Source organism: Zalophus californianus, chromosome 5 (genome assembly GCF_009762305.2).
Source record: "Zalophus californianus isolate mZalCal1 chromosome 5, mZalCal1.pri.v2, whole genome shotgun sequence".
In the NCBI taxonomy this organism is placed as follows: Eukaryota; Metazoa; Chordata; class Mammalia; order Carnivora; family Otariidae; genus Zalophus; species Zalophus californianus.
The window spans coordinates 46,838,465-46,853,082 of record NC_045599.1 but is presented as its reverse complement, the minus strand read 5'-3'; the positions used below and the strand labels follow the sequence as shown (position 1 = coordinate 46,853,082).

Below are 14,618 nucleotides of genomic sequence, written 5' to 3'. Positions count from 1 at the left end.
ATGGAATGGTCCAGCAGCTATGTCCACTGTCACAGACTTTAGTTCCATTCAATGATATGGCACATCCTGCAAAATTAGCTAGTCACACACAAAAAATGTCTCAAGTACAGTAAAAATGTACACACAATAAAGGTAATTTACAATGACAATTAAGGAATGTAATTTATCTTGGCTGTGCTTCAGAAATTTAGGGTCAAAAGCCTTAGTCAAGGCACAAAGCAGGAAGAGGTGAGCACAGCTGTCTCTAGGAGGGGGCAAGGTATGTACAATCACTGATGAGGTATGCATGCACGCAAAGGATTTAAAACTGCTCAGTCTTGCTACGAAAATTGAACCAAGTTAAAAGGAAATGCTGTGGCTTCCCCCTACTCTTCACCGCTGGATCAAGTCCACAACCTTACTTCATACAGAAAATAAAATTGGCAAGGATCTCCAAAAGTAAATCACTATCTGGGTAAATGAAACAAAATGCTTCACTATTCCCAAATCTTGGTTGTGCCTCCTCGACTAGAAGCATTTTGTAGACAAAGGAGTGTTTCACAAAATTGAAATGTCATTCAGGTGAAGGGACAAGACATTTTCCACAGACACTTAAAATTTCAAACTTTCAAATGGCCCTTACAGCTGAACCATTGTATGTTACAGCAGTGTGGGTTCTGGGGATCCTTTAGCAGCAAATGCTGATTTAAAGGGCACGGGGTCTCTTCGGGTTGATTTGCTTGCTGGCCTGTTCTTCTTCTTGTAGAGCTGCACGAAAAGATTTCACTTTATCTTGGAAAAAAGAAAAGAACAAGAGAATAAGTACTGCATTGCATGCAATACAGTATACAACTTCATGGGTCCTATCTAGTCAGCTGCCTTACTTTATAGCATTCACTCAGGACTTTTCCTTTTGTTCTCTGTTGTCCAGAAACTCAGAACTAAACACAATACTCAATTATAGCAAGTTTCATTATTTAAGGATTCATGAAAATAACTTTCTTCTATATCTTCAACAGGTTTCTGTTCTGTTTGGCACATTTTACAGTGTTGAATTTTAGTTTATTTGAATTCCTTTTAGAGTACAGACAGGCTATCTACGTGTGTTAAATGTGTACAGTCATGTCCAAAAAACACTGTGAGTCTTTTTTTTTAAGGAATCTCTAAGCCCCTCCGAATCTTATTAAACTGTAAAGTAGACATTTCTTCCCTCAATATTAAGAAATTTCTACTCCTGATGCCTATTTTACCTTTTTAAGCTATGAAATTTCAAAGATGTTTGACTTTTTAAAAAGAAATGTCATTTTGTCCTTATCAGGGATTGTAAAAGGGAATGGCGAAGGGGGATTATAGGATAATATATTTCTTGGTCTTACAATTCCTACTATTATGTATTAATTCAGAGTCCCATAAGAATAAGAACTAGGTAAATAAATTGAAAGAGGCAAATAAGTCAGTTGTGAAGATGAGAAATATCTCATCTCCTTTTATAACAGTGGTTCTTAACCACAGGTTATGTTCCCCCACCACCCCCCCTGACATCTGATAGTATCTAGATATTTTTTGACTGTCACAACTGGGTTAGCGGCCACTGTCATCTAGTCAATAGAGACCAAGGATGCTGATAAGCAATGCACAATGCACAGGACAGCACCCTCAACAATTACACAACTTAAAATGTATTAATGGTGCAAAGGAGAAAAGAAAAGATTATCAGTTTGAATCTCAATTTCTTTCCCCTCTTCCAAAGAACAATGATATTTAAAAAATTAACTTCTGAAATTCAGAAATTTAAGGATCTCTGGATCTCATACCTGTTAATATAAGATAAAAACTCTCAAACTTATGTTAATACCAAAATTATCTCTGGATAGTAAAAAATTTTTTTCCTAAAAAAATACAATAGCTAGACAGTAAGTAATTTCTTCAAAGTTATGGATACACTTGATAACAACTAAGTTGAATGCCACATATTACAAAGAAAAAAATTATAGTTCATTATGATCTGAGTAAAATACATACAGAAAAGCTGCCTGTGAGTTCTGACAGATAAGAACAATGGTCAAAACACTTTAAATCAAGGCTTGAATATGAAGAATATGAAAAACGAAAGTAAGTTCTAGAAACTGCACTTGTACCAACAATTCTGAATTGGGCAAACAGTCGTTGCTGGCTCTCTATACGATATGATTTCAAATAACCATTCACAAAGGACCTAGTTTAAAAATTAGCCAGTCTGGTGCTAAGAACTAGCAATTTCAATCTGGTTTCACATTGCATTTCATGTACACATACACAGATGTCCATTCACATATAAATGGAGACAACTAGTTTGCCAATGCCTCAGAAACAAGTACATACAATAAATGTGAATGTGAAGCGACACAGATAAGCTACTTAAAAAGCCAAAAAGACATGGCATGTGGGTAAGTCACATGCTTCCCTCCATTTGCAAAGTAGGAAGAATAATTGTTGAAAGGTCTTGAGTTGTTCAAGGTCTTGAAACCTTCCCCTTGATTTTTTAAAAACAAGTCTTCAAAGGAAAGACATGACACAGGTGCAGATAGGAGGCTACAGAAGGCATGGTCCTGAATAGACCTAATCTAAGCAAAATAATTCTGACAAGCACTGACCTATCAAACTAAAAATCTGAATGAGTGTATAAAACTTACAAATTTGTTAAAATCCATTTTCCCTCTTTAATCATAAGATGTTTTTATCTTTTCAAATGCCTTAAAGAAAAAGACAACTAAAGAGCACTTGAAAGGATACTCCATGTTTCTTTTTTACAAAAAACAAAATGACTAGTCTATCTTTATACTTCTGGAAATGTATTAAATGGTGCCCATAATTTTTATTTCGGATATCCTCTTGCAGTATGAAATCCTGCCACCAATTACATACGAAGATGAAGATTTCAAGCACTAAAATGAAAAAGGAATTACCCCGCAGCTCAGTTAAAATGTCTATTTTTTGCTCAAGAATAGCTTCAAGTTGAGTAGCATATGAATCTACATCATAGTCTACTTCTTCAGTCATCTCTAGGAGAGCCTTTTCATCTTCTAACCATCGAATAGATTCCTAAAAGGACAAAAGTTCAACAATCCAATAAGCCTCTTTGTAAGAAACCAATTTACAAATTTCATGTATGTTAAATATATTCAAGCATACTTAAGATGGTATTCTCTAAAATATTAATAAGTATAAAACATCTTTATTTAGAAAGTAAAATTAAGAAATATTTCCTTAAATTCTAACACAAACACAAATATGATAAGCCAAGCAAGGTAACTTCATTTTTCTACTTTTCCTTTACCCTGGGTAAGGGCTTGGGGAAGGAAATGAATCAAACACGTACTAATCAGTGAGCACAGTAATTCTCAAAACTTAAGTAGCTACACCTAAAGTTGGGGAAGAATGGTATAATAAAGCTACTGAGCAATCTATTGAGGTTTGTGGTAGCCCAGAACTTGCAAATCATGTAGAATTTACAAATCCATTTGGGGCCTCACAGTAGTTGGGTCAAAGGTTAACCCTAAATTCTAAACACCAGGTCTTCGAAATTATCTTAACTGTAAGAGACCAATGGATAGTCAATTTTAGACGAGTCAAACATATCACTAAATAGTAGCTACTTACTATTCATAAATGTTTTAAAGGAAACCATTCTTAAGTGATTTTAGATAATGTGGAATTTATAAGTTTCATTTCCTAGCAATGTCATGAATCACACAGATCATGAATAAGTTCTGATCATTCTGAATTAAAGAGGTTTTGGTTAGGTTTTTCTAGCTTTCATTACAATTTAATAGCTAATTTTTTTTTAAGATTTTATTTATTTGAGGTAGAGAGAGAACATGAGTGGGGGGGCAGAGGGAAAGGGAGAAGCTGACTCCCTGCTGAGCAGAGAGCCCAACGTGGAGCTCGATCCCAGGACCCGGGGACCATGACCTGAGCCGAAGGCAGGCGCTTAACCAACTGAGCCACCAAGGCGCCCAGACTAATTATAACTATACTATGTATTAACAGGCTGAATTAGCAATAGATATTAGCTATAGATGTCTATTATAAAATTACATATATATATATCAATTAAAATACATATACATACCCCAGTATTTTTTGTCTTTAGCTATCCACTTAATCTTTTAAAACAAAACCCTATTTTGAGAAATGGCAGATCACAGTACAGAGGAACAATAAATCAAATTATAAAAAGAATACTGGATTGAAACTGAAAAATAACCAGTTCTGACAAAAAAACAAAGACCTTTTAGATTTCATCATAAAATGACAGAGCGGGAAATGATAGTCTTTATACGACAAACACCTTGCTCCAAAAGGACAGAGACAATTTAAGACAACTTAAATTACAAGTGTCCTGTCTTGATTTAATCTAAACACCCAGGCCTCTAAATATATTCTCATAATAAGGGTTTGACTAAAACTGTAACAGTTTTCCTTTTTTTTTAAAGATTTTATTTATTTATTTATTTGTCAGAGAGATAGAGAGAGAACAAGCACGGGGAGCAGCAGGCAGAGGGAGAAGCAGGCTCCACTGAGCAAGGAGCCCGACATGGGACTTGATCCCAGAACCCTGAGATCATGACCTGAGCTGAAGGCAGACGCTTAACCAACTGAGCCACCCAGGCATCCCAAAACTGTAACAGTTTTAATGAGGGTATATCCTATTCTCAACTTATAAAATAAATAGTTCTCTTACATTTTTGAGCCTTTTATCCAGGTGTTTAAATGGCCTACAGCTGAGTCATTTTAATATTTGTTTACAAATAAATATTTCTCAAACATCAGAGAAGGCACACAGGTCAACAGAAAGACTGAGCTATTGTTCACCTTTTTCTCAGAACATATTTATAGTCTCCATAATGATGTCTAAATGTTACCTTCACTTCCTCGTAAGTATCACTCTCCAGGATATTTTCTTTTTTTTTTTTTAAAGATTTTATTTATTTATTTGAGAAAGAGAGAATGAGAGACAGAGAGCATGAGAGGGAAGAGGGTCAGAGGGAGAAGCAGACTCCCTGCTGAGCAGGGAGCCCGATGTGAGACTTGATTTTGGGACTCCAGGATCATGACCTGAGCCGAAGGCAGTTGCTTAACCAACTGAGCCACCCAGGCGCCCCTCTCCAGGATATTTTCTTGTTAGAAAGGGGGTAGGTGAGGGAAATCATACAGTAAATCATACAGTGCTTTTAATAGGCTGAACGTACAATGGGATGAGTATGTCACGAGTTACAGCAACAGGCAGGGATTTAACACCCCTCACTCATCTGTCACTGTAATAACCTTCCCTTTCCTAAAGTAATCTTCCACCTCTGCAAAGAAAGATCCTTCCTCAACTGTTCTGATAATCCTTTGAAGTTTTTCTTACTGATGTCAAATAAACTGGCCTAACATGGAGAAAGAGGTGGTGGAGGGCAGAAGTTCAACCCTTCTCTAAAAATGGACAACTAACAAAAGCAAATAAAGCAGAACAGTAGTAAATGAACTAGATCTTTTCATCATAGCACAAAAGAAACATTGTTTGTAACCACCCTTCATTTTCTGTTCAAAATATCCCATACACATACCCTACCCTACAAACACACATATACAATACACACAGCGGTAATTTTTTACATTAGAATAATATTCAAAGTATTATGAAAGTTCTTAATTTTCTAACAGAAATATTTTGATGAAAGGTCCTGTCTTACTTTACCTGGAACACTGCCCTGTGATCTTCTACAACTTGTTCTTCCATTTCTACCATTTGTGAGACAGCTTCATGAAAAGTAAACAATTGGGGAGAAACTTCTTCTTCCTTAAGATGAACATAGTTTAAAAAATTAGGACATAAAGTTTACATTTTAAATGTTACACAAAAGTTTTTCCACATCATTTATAAAAATGTCATTTAGAAAATGAGGAAGTTTGCAAGATAAAGACTACTAAAATATAATATAAAAGGCGAAGCCACAACTTCTTTTTATGGGTCAAAAGTATTTGATGTAACACTCATGAAGACAGCCCAAATTTAAGCATATCAGTAAGGAGTAGTTTTTACTTAGTCCAGGCTTTACTGCAGAATTACCCTAAAAAGGCAATCTCTTTTGGAATAATGCAACTTTTCAAAAATACATTTAATACAGGCTGTAAATACGCTAAAATATTTCCTCAGTATTGTTTACTTTTCACTAATAATTTAAGCCATATCATATATACGTCTTAAATATCTTTTATCAGAAAAGAGATTTCAAGATATCTTTTATGACTGTGACTATCAAATTAGTGTTCTGAAGGTGTCAACTCTTACTAAGCCTTAATTTCTGAATTACACCATATAGTATGTTTGCCAGTTTTTACAGAAATCTTAATTGACAATTGATAACTTTACCTCATCAACAAAAAACCCACAGACATAAATATAACATATTCTTAGTCCTACATCAAGTGAAAATTTCTCTAGCCTTGCTTTCTTTTTTGAGCTTCTTTCCCAACCCCAAAGTCTAATGATTTATTTCCTCAAAATGTGGCTTTAGTTAAGATGAGGTTTACTTAAAATTGATTTATAAAATGTAAGTAAAAAAGCAATGTTTTTCAAACAAGATACACAATTCTATATGTATGTACAGATTTTGGTTAAATAGTATAAGTAGACATTTGATTTCAATCAGTATGCTACCATCCCTAAAAGTTTATATATATAATCAAGTTGGCCAAAGAACTTTCTAACTTTTCTTTGGGAAACAAGCATCTGTTTTTCTCAAGACATGGAGGCATACAATATATCATACAATAAACACACTCAACCAACTTTATTCATTTTATCTGCCCACCTCCCTGTCAAGCTCAGAACGTCCTCTTTCCTTTGTTTTAAGATATTATGAAAGTTCCTATCACTTCCGTGTGGTCTACTTAGAATACTTTTTTTGTCTATACAACTACTTCTGGAATGCTAATGTTCTTTATTACCTTCTACTTTGTGTACTTGTGTTGGTTTTATCTGTAGGACATGTCTTAGACACTAACCCATTCTAATTTACCTTGTTAAAACTTTAATATAACAGTAAGAAAAGGTACACATGCACCAGTAAACTTAACTAAAAGCTAAGGATGAACCACCTCAGGATAGTTCCTGGGAGTAGAAAAATTCAGGGAAACCCACATACTCTCAAATATGGAGGAGGCTGCAAGAACTCACGATGTTACACTTTAAGTCTCTGCATCGGTCCTAGCCAACCTCTCCAAATTAAAGTTCTACAAAGACCCAACCCGGCAGATAGAAGAATAAAACGGAAAAGATCTGCTATAGAGGAGGCCTATCCTGTTTTCGTTTTCCAAATCCTTAAGAGGCACCATACCTAGGTACAGTGCATGGTTTGTTTCAAGAATTCAAAAAGCAACTATATCATCCTTCAAAACTTTTGGATAGGAGATAGACTAAGACCGGGATCTCATTTTCACTTTTTTATTTTCCATGGTTCTAAGTTTAGAACTCTTCTTTTAAACCAGGAACCTCAAATTCCCTCACCTTTTAGAAAATCAGTATAAAAACAGATGGTTGGCTCATAGGCTGTAGTCGGCTGACCCCTGGTGTAGATGGTAGTTTTCAATCATTAAGTTCTGCTACTGATGAACTGAACTAAAATCAGGTCATTATAACTATATTGTCACTCACGTTTTGTTCACAAAGAAGTTTCAGATCATCTCTCTGAGGGGAACTCCCCACACCCCACTGTGCCTCTAAGTCATCAATTTGATTTGGTGGGTGGTGCATGATCGGACGGACATCACCAGCAGCAGTTGGATCCACAGTCAATTCTTTCACCCTATAAATACATAAGAGGTACCTAAAATTAACAAACACATGCAGAGGAACAAGAAACTACCATCCTATTCAATAAAAAGGCAATTCAATTAACATATTAAGACTGATGATGTCAGCTTTCCAGATCAAGTTTATCTGAAATCTGCGTAAAGACTAAAGGGATATTTGGCTGTTGAACTTTCAGAATTTACTGAGGTAACTGTACAATTATTTCAAAGATAATTATTGTGCATAATAACAATTAGCAAAAGTATGTAGATTCAGTATTTCAAAGTAAAAACAAACTATTTTTGCAATTATATAAACAGAAAAATGCTAACAACAGCAGTTGGATCAATAAATGATTATTGCCAAAATCAGAGAACTGCATATACTTTGTAGATTTTTAGTTGTTATAATGCTCTATATTAAAATAGCTACATGTGAAATAATCATATTTCTAATATATGAAGATTATAAGTTACAAAGTTCTATCATTTAAAAAATGTTTAACTATTATACTTCAGATTACACAGTGGGAGGGTACATGTTCTAAATCAAGAGGATCTTTGTTATTTCCTTGCAAACAAGGAAATTTGTAAGAACATAAGAATAACGGTAAACTTCTCATTTTAAACAAGACCGTTTACCTTTCAACCATAAATATGCAAAGATGACATCATCCTTAAAAATATGAGGGGAAACAGGAAGCTTGAATTCTAAATCAACATTTTAAAGCAAATAAATTAATAAAGTACACAAAAATGAAGATCATGCAGTACAATCATCACCTGCCAAATGAAATGAAAATGAAAAATAAAATGGCTCAGAACAAAAGTATAAAGGAAGTATTTATATGTAACACAATTCAAAAGAAACTATGAAAATAAACATCTTATGCATAGAAGGAAGTAGACCTGGTAATCGAAGGAGAAAAGTCGTCATACTCATAAGAAGGAGAGAGATCAGGGCGACTGCCACTACCCTGTGAGAAGGGAATGTCTGATGGACTAATTCCAAACTCCTTTACTCTGCAGCACCAAAACAGCAACAAATTAAGAGAAAATGCTCTTGTAAAGACAGCAATGCACATTTCAAGTTTTTATTTCATATTCAGTTTAAAATTTTTTTTAAAAAAGGTATCAACATTGTTGTGACTTACTGTATTTAGAGTACTTTAAAAATAATCAATTTTAAGAAGTTTTCGAATTTTTCCGTCCTATCGATTCCTTAGTCCATAGTCCTTCCTTTCTGGTATACTTTCCCCTTTTCTCATGATCCTTCCTAAAAGTTTAACCAGACCATCCCCTAACTTTCAAATGCCCCTTTACAGCTACATGATAAGTAATCAAATTTCCTTGTGCAGTCAATACTGCAAATATTTTATTAGCATCAATGAGCCCTCAATACTCTTGCAGTCTTTTAAAACAGAACACAAGAGTATTAAGTCCTTATGGCATCCACTGTTTGTAATGAATTAATTTCTTTCCTATGCGTCTAGAATGGTTCCATCCACGGTACAAAATGAGAAAGCAGTTCCTCAAATAGTTTTCTGTGTTTGGTTCAGATGAAGAACCCTGGTTAAGAAAAGCCCTTTAGCAATGGAATTTAAATTGCTTTTGGTAATGTCTCTGATATTTATATTTAACCAAACTATGGCTTTTCTGACACCATCTTTGTGATTCCCTACGTTCCTCTTGGGGTCATCCCATTTCATAACAGTAAGCTGTATTTATTATGTACTTCTACATGTTAGGTATTATGATTGTAAATTTTAGGCATTATATTATATACAACAATCCTGTGATATTATTTTTTGCCACTTTACAGATGAGAAATTGGTTCAGAGCAATAAAGTATCTTACCCAATGTCATTCAGTGAGAATGTGGTGTGAGGTTCAAAACTAGCTTTGAGTACAAACATTATGTTACTTAAGCATCCAATATACTGACCATCTTTTTCTCATTACTTCTTTTAGATTTGATCTAAATGAAATTACTGTTTTGTTGGGTCATAGACAGTCATACAGATCAAACTGATAATTTCATGTAGATCAAACTAATTTATTTCTTCTACTTACACTCTTTCTTTGACCTATTGGTAATGCCTGCTGTCCCAGGTTCAATCCTAGATTCAGCCGCCCTTCATCCTTTACAGTCAACTTTGGAAAGCTTATTTACCACACAGACTGACAGAATCTAAATTTCTAACACTGACGTGATTCTTTTTATTCCAACTCCATTTAGGATTCTATCAGAATCTCCTAATTTAGATAACCTATCCGCCCCTAATAGGCTAATATTTTCCTCTATTCCAAGGGCTTTTGTCCAATTAAAACAGTAAATAGTATATGCACGAATTATATTCCTCAAATGAGCTATCAAGGGAGGTTGAAAATCTTTATTCCTAGAGATTTGGAAAGAAAAGACAGAATTATTTGTCCCAGATGGTTAGTCATGTTGCAGATGAATTACATTACATGATAATAAATTAAAACATTTACTTGGACCTAAATAAACTAGAGGAACAGCCAGATACAGCATTTTCACATTAGGGAGATTCCTTTGCAGTTACAAGTCTGAAGACATGGAGGGGTCTTGTCTGTTTTAATTCTATAACATGGCAATATTCTGTTATGCTAGGCTGTTGCTCATCTCTCCCATGAACAATCTGAAGAAGCACTTTAATGATAAAAACCCCAAATACCAAAAATGTTCATTATAAAAATGAATTAAAAGTACCATAAACATTTGCAGCTCAGAGCCCATAATTCAAAGTTTAAAAAGGATTAAATTTAGAAATAAAGTTCCATTATATTTTTAAAGAAGTTATTTTAATATCTTTTTGCAAAATGTCAATAGGCTTATACTTTCCAACAGTTTTTACTATCATTTTAAAAAATCTCTTCAGTTGAAACAAATCAAATCACAAAAGAAAAAAAGAGTATGACCCCATTTATGTAAAGTTCAAATACAGCCACCTATGTTGTTCAGGGATACATTCATAGGTGGTAAAACTATTTTTAAAAAGAAGGAGAAAACCAAGAAAATTATGCCACAGAAGTCAAGGCAATGTCTACCCTGGGGGAGAGAGTAATGGATTTGGACACGTTATTCAGGATTTGTAATCAGGAGGGAACATATGGGGAGCTTTCGAGAGAGGCAGAAACGTTCTATTTCCCAATCTGATGATAGGAATTTACACTATATAAACATTTATTAGATTATTCACCTATGTTTTCAGTACTTCTCTGTATACATATGTATTCCTGTTTTATAAAAAAAGATTAAAAATAAAATTTCCATAGCAATTAAAATAAATAGGACAAATACTTGTATTCGGCAAAATTAAGGGAATGTCCACAGTAGAAATGTTATACAAAGAGGAATTTGAGGGGCGCCTGGGTGGCTCAGTCGTTAAGCGTCTGCCTTCGGCTCAGGTCATGATCCCAGGGTCTTGGGATTGAGCCCCGCATCGGGCTCTCTGCTCAGCGGGAAGCCTGCTTCCCCCTCTCCCACTCCCCCTGCTTGTGTTCCCTTTCTCGCTGTCTCTCTCTCCGTCAAATAAATAAAAATCAAATGTTTTTTAAAAAAAAGAGGAATTTGATCTCTAACAATTAAAATCACAAATGTAATATGTGATAAGAGAAACTGAAAACTACAAAATCATTTTTTCAAAACAAGAGCAACAGGAACAATTTATGGAACAAATATAAATCTGTCTATCACAATCCAAAGTTCCAAGGGGATTTCATGACTATAAGGAATAAATTATTTTAAGTTTATAATGCTTTTTGTCCTTTCATTTGTAATAACATCATTGTCCATTAAATTCTATAACACTAGTGACAATGAATAATAAAATGTAACTCATATAGAACACCAGAAAAAAATGTGCTATCATTACTTATTCAAACCCCAGATTTCCCACACATGGCATTTAGTATTATCAGAAATAATTTTTAGAAAATACATAAAACAATTTAAAAAATACAGACTGGTCCCTTTATACTCACTTAGACTCTTAATATAATAGGAAAAATTTACATGATTTAAATGTAGTAAAAAAATATGAAATATAACTTGGTGAAACAGAAAAATGTAATCGTGTTCTAGGATAGAAAGACCAATTCTACTAAAGATCTAAATCTCTTTCCAAATTACCCAAAACATTTCCATATATTTTCAAAACTTGACCAAATGACTCTATATATCATCTTAATGAATAACATGCAAAAATTTTTTTAAAATTGAAAAAAAATAATAAAAGTTATCCTATCAGATATTAAGTCAAATTAAATACTGCTCTACTCCCCTCAAATTTCAAACCGAGTAACTATTTGGCATACCTATTTGCATATCTTAATGTATTAAGAGTATTTTCACAGGATGCCATTCCTGGAGAGATTGTGGCAATCTAAGGGAGAAAAATGCAAAGGTAAAGAAAATGTTATAAATGATGAAGACAGTCTTATCAACATATTGCCCATTAAGATCTAATCTTAAAATAGTTATTTAAAATTAACATTAATTTGTGATATCTAAACTCCAAGATAATTTGCTATATCACACCCACAATCAGATAATAACTATAAGCCACATAAAATATAAACAACTCTCTGAAAGCACCAGAAAATGATTTAAATCAGACAGAAAATGGAGGTCAACACCTAGGAGGAAATAGCACTGAGTGTTCCCACTACCCCCTCCCCACCCAACAGTTTTTTTGCTTAAGGGCAAGCCCCGCTGCTGTCACACAGGCCAAATAAAACTTCATTAGAAAACTGGAATTTCACTGGTTAAACTAAAGGACAGAATTTGAAGGTAGAAACTAAAGCAGCTAGAAAGTAAGGTTTGTCCCAGAAAAGATAATCATGGAGGAAGGTAATCTTGGCAACCAAAAATTGTACATATAAACTGCCCAAATCTCTGGCTGACTCCTGAACCGGGCATACATAAGGCTTACTCCAAGTAACATAGCTAAGTCTAAAAGAACAGTTTTCAATTTCAGCTGCTGCCCAAAGCAAGGGAGACAAGAGTCTGAAATAAGTTAAGTTCACTTCTTGCTAAAACAACAACAAAAAATCAATAATCTTTAGAACATAAGACAATCCAGAGTGTCTATATAAGTATTTATTCATAATAAAAATTATATAAACCAATTTTACTAGACATACTAAGAAAAAGAAAAGTGTGAACCATATGCAAGTAAAATAAAAATCAATGAAGACCAACCTCAAGAAGACTCAGAGATGTTGGAATTAGTAGAATGCATTATAACTGCAATATAATCCTCTCTATCAGACTGGCAGGGACCACATCTTAAGTATCACTGTATCTCTCACAATAGAAGGATTTAAATGATTGTTATTAATGTGCATTATAATCTTTCCATAGATATTGTGAGTTATTCATTATTCAGGGTTAAAACAAAACAAATAAACAAACATAAACTTACCATGCAGGTACGAGAATTTTCACCTATGAATGAATCTCTTAACACCTGAGTGAGCTTACTTGCTCTGAAAGGAGTATGAGGTTTATTTCTACCTAAGGCTCTGATGCACTCCTGAAAATTAAGAAAGCAAGTTTCACAGATTAGGGTCCTTATATAGAGTAATCTTAATTAATATATTTAAAAGACCTTTCATTATAACTCTTAACATTTAAGATCTGATTGGCTCTGGAAATCCTACTAACAGGTTTAGAGCATACTAAAGATGGTCTCATAAAGCCTAAGAAAATGAAATTAAAAACAGTAACAACAACAACAAAGTACTTATTATTCCAAAAGATTCTTCTGGAGGCTCTGACTAGTATTTAGAAGTAATAGATAGAAGGATATAAGGCTAAACTTTGAAAGTGGCATGACAAAAGAAAAAACACAGAATGTTTTCTTGTAGTCTTGCCAATCCTTCCTTTCCTTTTTTTTTTTTTTTTAAAACATTTTATTTACTTATTTGAGAGAGAGAGAGGGAGAGAGCACAAGCAAGGTGGGGAGAGAGGGAGAAGCAGACTCCCCCCCTGAGCAGGGAGCCTGATGTGGGACTCCATCCCAGGACCCGATCCCAGGACCACCAAAGATCATGACCTGTGCTGAAGGCAGACGCTTAACTAACTGAGCCACCCAGGCGCCCCCAATCCTTTTTCTATTCAAGGAAGGGATAGAATATTCGTCATTCTACATTTTTCTGAGACAGTATTTCCTAGCTGAGTTTTGTGGTTCCTTGCCTTCCTCTAAGATAATATGACTAATTAAAGCCCTGTGGAATCTTAGATCCTTTATTCACTCTAAAAAAAAATGAGTATGTGTGAAGAAAGTTCCTGGGTATAATATAAATCAATAACTGTAAACATAAATAAATTTTAATAACCTCTCTTCCTTACTAAATGTTACATGTACTATGATTTTGTAGCTACTCTAAACAAAATTAAAGTCAAAAGCAAAAGATTTTTCACAATTAAATACATGTTATTTACCTTGAGTGCTAAAAGGCTTTTATTAATTTCAGCACCTTCAAGCCTGGTTTGCCTGTCTGCACTGGAAGTATCAGCTCCTCGTTCATTTCCAGCCAAATCAATGAGAGAAAATTTGCCATGTAGTTTTCCTTTCCTTCTAAGAATAATCTGAAACACCGCATGGCTCCGAGATGAATGTGCATTTGCAGATGTTTGACCGGATGTTCTACAATGTGATTAAGGTTATTTTAGATACCAAAAAAACTTCAGTTTTTTTATGTTGTAAACCACAGTATTTCATCAAAGAACCCACAAAAAACTATCGAGCTTTCATCATTTAAATACAAAAGGGACAATCTAACTTAAAACA

At 34.2% G+C, this 14,618-nt stretch overlaps 1 protein-coding gene across 6 annotated transcripts in view; it reads right to left on the bottom strand.

Annotated features, from left to right (window-relative positions):
* Positions 1-423: 423 nt before the first annotated feature.
* KIF2A (kinesin family member 2A) overlaps positions 424-14,618 on the bottom strand; it is a 69,248-nt gene continuing 55,053 nt past the window's right edge. For 4 of the 6 annotated variants that reach the window (XM_027604582.2, XM_027604583.2, XM_027604585.1 and 1 more), the window contains exons 14-21: positions 14,270-14,474; positions 13,248-13,358; positions 12,139-12,206; positions 8,707-8,820; positions 7,661-7,811; positions 5,702-5,803; positions 2,925-3,060; positions 424-771 (exon numbers count right to left, since the gene is read on the bottom strand). In XM_027604582.2, the coding sequence (XP_027460383.1) occupies positions 686-771; positions 2,925-3,060; positions 5,702-5,803; positions 7,661-7,811; positions 8,707-8,820; positions 12,139-12,206; positions 13,248-13,358; positions 14,270-14,474 (973 nt within the window). In that variant the 3' untranslated portion in view covers positions 424-685. The remainder of the gene's footprint in view (positions 772-2,924; positions 3,061-5,701; positions 5,804-7,660; positions 7,812-8,706; positions 8,821-12,138; positions 12,207-13,247; positions 13,359-14,269; positions 14,475-14,618) is intronic. The other 2 variants (XM_027604586.1, XM_027604587.1) reach the window with 1 other exon arrangement.